Source organism: Trypanosoma grayi (genome assembly GCF_000691245.1).
Source record: "Trypanosoma grayi strain ANR4 Tgr_75_V1, whole genome shotgun sequence".
NCBI lineage: Eukaryota > Euglenozoa > Kinetoplastea > Trypanosomatida > Trypanosomatidae > Trypanosoma > Trypanosoma grayi.
Window position 1 is genome coordinate 32,021 of NW_008825694.1, and position 4,979 is coordinate 36,999.

A 4,979-nucleotide genomic window follows, 5' to 3' on the forward strand; every position below is an offset into this window, starting at 1 on the left:
CTCTCTGCCTCTCCCCTTGTCGCCGCCGCCGCCGCCGTTCCCTCAACCTTTGTGCGGTCCCACGCCAGCAGGGAGGGCGCGCCTTGCCTCCTTCCACACACGGACGAAGGACGCAATCGAGTCTGAGCAATACACACATACACGCGCGCACCTTGGCCTTTCCCGGCCAGGACGACACGCACACACACACACACACACACAAAAGGAAGAACAGGCACAAGAGCCACAGGCAAGGAAAAGCCAAACCAAAAAAAACAAAAGAGAAAACACAAAAGAGAGAACGGAAAACAACAAAAAAAAATACACACATACACACACAGTTGCGCCGCGCTATATTGTATAGGCTCCCCTCTGGGTCAGGTGTATAGCGAGGGTCGGTATAGCCTTTCCTTTTCATATTGTGGTGCATTTTTTGTTCTTTCCACTCTGTCTTCTTTGCTCACGCGTTGCCTGACTTCTGCAGTCGCCGCACACGATGCCATCGCAGGTGAACATCGTCGTCCGCACGAGGCCCACGGACTTTGTCGCGGACTCCTTCCAGGTCGCGTCGACTAACACGCTCCGCTTCATGCGGACCCCACCCACGTCATCACCAACGGCAGAGGCAATGGGGGCGGCGCACGCAAGGCCCGGTGCCAACACGGGAGGCGCAGAGGAGCCGCTGACATTCACCGCTGACGCCGTGCTGCACAACACGTCGCAGGAGACAGTGTACAACATGACCACCTCGGATTTGGTGGAGGTGGCGCTGCAAGGCATCAACTGCACACTCCTCTGCTACGGGCAGAGCGGATCGGGCAAGTCGTACACGCTGTTCGGCGGTGACACCTTCCCCACGCGCGGCTGCGTCCCACGCGCCATTCAGTCGCTCTTCGACTCGATACGGATGTCGTCAGAGCGCGAGACGAAGGTAAGCCTCACGTTCGTGGAGGTGTATGGTGAGCAGGTCTACGATCTGCTGGGGAAGGGACCGTCCGCTGCTGTTGCCCTCGCCGCCGCCGCGAAGGCCGATGGCAGGAGCGGGAACGCCAACAAGGCGTGTGTCACGATTGACAGCAATGGCGCGGTATTGCTGCGTGGTGTGGAGGAGCGGCGGTGCGCGACGGAGGCAGAGGCACTGACGACTCTCTTTGAGGGGCTGCAGCGGCGGCTGAGCGGCGCCAACGCGCTCAACCCACAAAGCTCGCGCTCACACGTCGTACTGACATTCTATCTGGAGAGCAAGAGCCTGCTCGACAGTGACGCGCTGACGCACCACTCACGGCTTAACTTCGTCGACCTGGCGGGAAGTGAGCGTCCGCACGCACACGCCGATGAGGCGGCACAGCAGGAGAACAAAATGATCAACCGCTCACTCATGATGCTGGAGCAGGTGATCCTCGCGCTCGCTGGCCACCGTCCCCGCCACGTGCCGTACCGCCAGAGCAAGCTCACGATGCTGCTTAAGGACTCCATCGGTGGCAACAGCAGGACGACGCTCATAGCAAATGTATGGCCAGAGCAGCGGCACATGGATGCGTCCTTGGCGACGCTGAACTTCGCGAAGCGTATGGTTCGTGTCGAATCAAACCCCTCAGTGCACGCCACGATGGACCCGCAGGCGCACATTAAGATGCTTCAGAAGCAAGTCTCCAGCCTGAAGTCGGAGCTGCGCATGCAGGACCAACTTGCTGGCCGCGAGGCAATCGCCACTGCACCGCTTGAAAGTGACGAGATTCAGACCGCACGGGAGAGAGTGATAGCCTTCGTCGATGGAACTGCCGCGCAGGTACGTGTTACATGTGTGCGGGAGATGCACGCCTGCTTCCTCGCCTTCAGAACGATCCTTGAGGAGCAGGACGCTCAAATGAAGGAGATGGAGCGGCTACTGGCGGCGACATCGCGCCCCGGCAGCGCGTCCAGTACGAAGGGCTCATCAAAGCGTAAGTGCAGCTCGAGGCACCAGGCCGCGTCGGAACCGAGGGAGCAGGTTAGGTTCATCAGCAGCGTTCCTGACGCGAACACTGGCGTCGGCGTGGGCACGACCGAGAAGCCAAGCCCTGGGCTCCGAGAGATGTTTCAGCAGCAGCAACAGCAGTCACGCGGTACCGCCAACAGCCTCGGGTACGCCCCAAACGGTGCGGGGGTGGGGAAGGGAGCTAACGAATACGCCTCCGCTCTTGCATCACCAGCTGAAGCATCAGCAACGTCAGGAAAGCCACCACCACCACCAGTTCCGGCGCTGACAATGATACCAGAGGAAGACCCGTCCAAGACGCGGTCCCGCTTGCGGCGCCCGTCCTCATGTCCGGTGGAGGACAAGCATGAAGCCATCTTGCCACCTACCGATCGTTTTGTTGCTACAATGGCGTTGACGTCGTTAAATGCACCGGGACGACAGGAAGGTGTCGTTCGCGACCGGCGCGCGGCGTTCGAGGCATATAAACGAACGCCCACGGGTAACTGTCAGATGGTGGCCATTAATAATGCACAAAAGCTTCTTTCCGAAAAGAATGATACCGTAATACAGCTGCAGAGGCGATTGAAAGAGATTAACGCAGATATTGAGGCATGTAAGAGGTCGGAAGGGCCCACCGCGACGCTGGAGGAGCGTGTGGCGGCGCGTTGCACGCCGATTGAGATGCATCGATCTTCAGTGGTATTCTCTGAGAGTTATGCCAGCTTTAATGAGAACAATATGACATCAGGCGAAGGCTCGCCGACAATTCACGCCGGGGATCTATCCAGCATGACAGTCCCAGACAAGAAGGCATTGCTGCACCACACGAAGTCTGCCGTGACGAGGGCCATAACGGAGCGGGGCATCTGCGCCAAGCAGCTCAACCGCCACCGCGAGGCGTTAATGAGCAATTTCCAGTACTGGTACCACTCCAACCTGCAGCCGTCGCTGGCGCCGCAGGGGGAGAAGGTGGTAACGCCTGCTGCTGCTGCTGCTGCTGCTGCTGCTGCCGCGGACGGAAAAGTGTTGCCTACGCTGAGGGCCGCCGGGCTCCATTCACCCGGTCATCCACGGGTAAAAATAGCGGCGGAGGGAGACACACGCTTCATGGACGGCGGAGAGCGATTCGAGGCATCGGAGATGCAGCGTTTGCTTCAGAAGGACCCAGAGGGCGTGACATTCTACGCGGCGCAGAGGCTTGTGCGTAGTGGACTTGCTTTGCATGAGTGATGTAGGAGAGAGACGAAGTAGAATGCGATATATATAGAGAGAGAGAGAAAGAGAGAGAGAAAGATATGAAGAAAGGCAACGGAGTTGTCTTTGTTCCACCCATTTGGATGTACAGATGTACCCGACAATTTCCACTATTCTCACCCTGAAAAGAGTTGCTGGGAGGGAATTAAGGAGGGAAAAGGCGTGTGAGATGAGCGTTTCTACGCGGCCTGTTTCCATTGTTTTTTTTCGTTGTGTGTGAGCCTCCCCCCCCTTCCTGCCTGCGCGTTTTCTTGCATGCGTACTGGTGTGCTTGTGTGTATGCGCTCTGCGCAGATGTTATGTGCACAGCGGCAGGTGGTTGCTGCTTCGCTTCACGCTTTGCCGTGCTGCCCTTGTCAGAGTTCTTCATTCCTCCCGAAGTGTGGTACAGCGATAGAATTGTCTGAGTGTGCGTGCGTGTCTGTGCGACTTTGGCGAGAAGAGGCCGCTGGGAAGCCATCGAAGCGAGTGGCAGCGGCGACAACGACGCACCGAGGGAAGGAGCCCACGCAAGCGAAACCACAGGAACAGGCGGAATGAACGTCACGCCGGCGCTCGCGAAGGAGATCGTCCGGCGGTACCGGAAGCGCACCGGCGGTGCCCCGACGTCGACCGTCACGGCGGAGTTGGCCGCTTTCGCGGTGCGGCTCTCGCTGCTGGACTCGCCGAAGGTGGACGAGAGGGGCAACGTCGCGGAGACCCCGGAGGCGATCGAGGAGATGGCGGAGGAGATCGCCAAGTACTTCACCACGTGCTCGACGCACGTGATGGCGACGCTCTCCCTGCAGTGCCAGACGGCGGGGCTGCGCGCGAGCTTCATAAACAAAAGCCGTAACGAGCAGGTGAAACAGGAGGCCGTCACACTGCGACTGCTCAGCTCTCTGTGCGAGAACTCAGTGCGGCTGCCAGAGGAGATGCTGAGCGAGATCACATTCTTCATCCTGCACCGCTACCGGCAGCTGCGCGGCGGCGGCGACGGCAACGTGGCAGCACGGAAGGAGACTGTCTCCGTGCTCAACGCCGTGCTGCCGCGGGCGCAGGTGCGTGCCTTCGCCAACCAATCGGCGGAGGAAAAGAAGCGGCAGTTGGAGGAGCTTCGCCGCATTGTGTGGGGAATACGGCTGTACAACAAGGCAGAGGGGCGTAGCGCTGGCCCCGGCCTCGTGGTGCTCCGCGAGGTGGCAGAGTCGTCGCTGTCGGCGCTCGACAAGCGCATCGAACAGGAGCTGCAGACCGCCGCCGCCTCTTGTGCGGACTACGTGGCGTTTCTGCGCTCGCCATCGGCGCCGCTCGGCAGCCCGGAGCGGCAGACGCTGCGAGAGGAGTACCACCGACAACTGCAGGTGCTACTCAACCTGCGCCTCGCGCGACAGCGGCTGCAGGAGCTTGGCGGGCGTCTGCACGGTGAGCTGCTCCCCGCATATGACGCCTCGCTGGCAGACCTCAAGGCGGTGCTCGGCAACACGGCAATGCGCTCCGACGGGGTCACGCTCCGCAGCAGTGTGCCGAAGCGGGCGGTGTACCCAAAGTTCATCGCCCTCGCCGACGTCTACGACGAGGCAGAGCGCAGCTTCGACGGCTTCGACGAAGTGCGAGCGCTGCTCGATTTGTCGCTGTCGCTCGGCACCGTGTCGGCGCCGTCGCTGCCGCCGACGCTTCTTGAAGAGACCGTCGCCGTCCAGAAGGATGACGCGCCGGCCGACCACGACGCCACCGCAGCGCACATCGCCGCACTCGGCGCTGACGCATCGCTGACGTATGTCACGGACGCCTCGGCGCTGCGGCA

General features: G+C 60.6%; 2 protein-coding genes across 2 annotated transcripts; both read left to right on the forward strand.

Moving 5' to 3' along the window:
- Positions 1 to 475: 475 nt before the first annotated feature.
- DQ04_00751140 (putative C-terminal motor kinesin) lies at positions 476 to 3,169 on the forward strand (the record flags this gene model as incomplete). The annotated part of the gene is made up of 1 exon (XM_009309653.1): positions 476 to 3,169. The coding sequence occupies one exon, from the start codon at positions 476 to 478 to the stop codon at positions 3,167 to 3,169; it is 2,694 nt and encodes an 897-aa protein (XP_009307928.1).
- Positions 3,170 to 3,729: 560 nt separating this feature from the next.
- On the forward strand, positions 3,730 to 4,979 carry DQ04_00751150 (DUF3508 domain containing protein; the record flags this gene model as incomplete). The annotated part of the gene is made up of 1 exon (XM_009309654.1): positions 3,730 to 4,979. A coding segment is annotated over one exon (1,250 nt), but the record flags the coding sequence as incomplete, so codon positions are not given.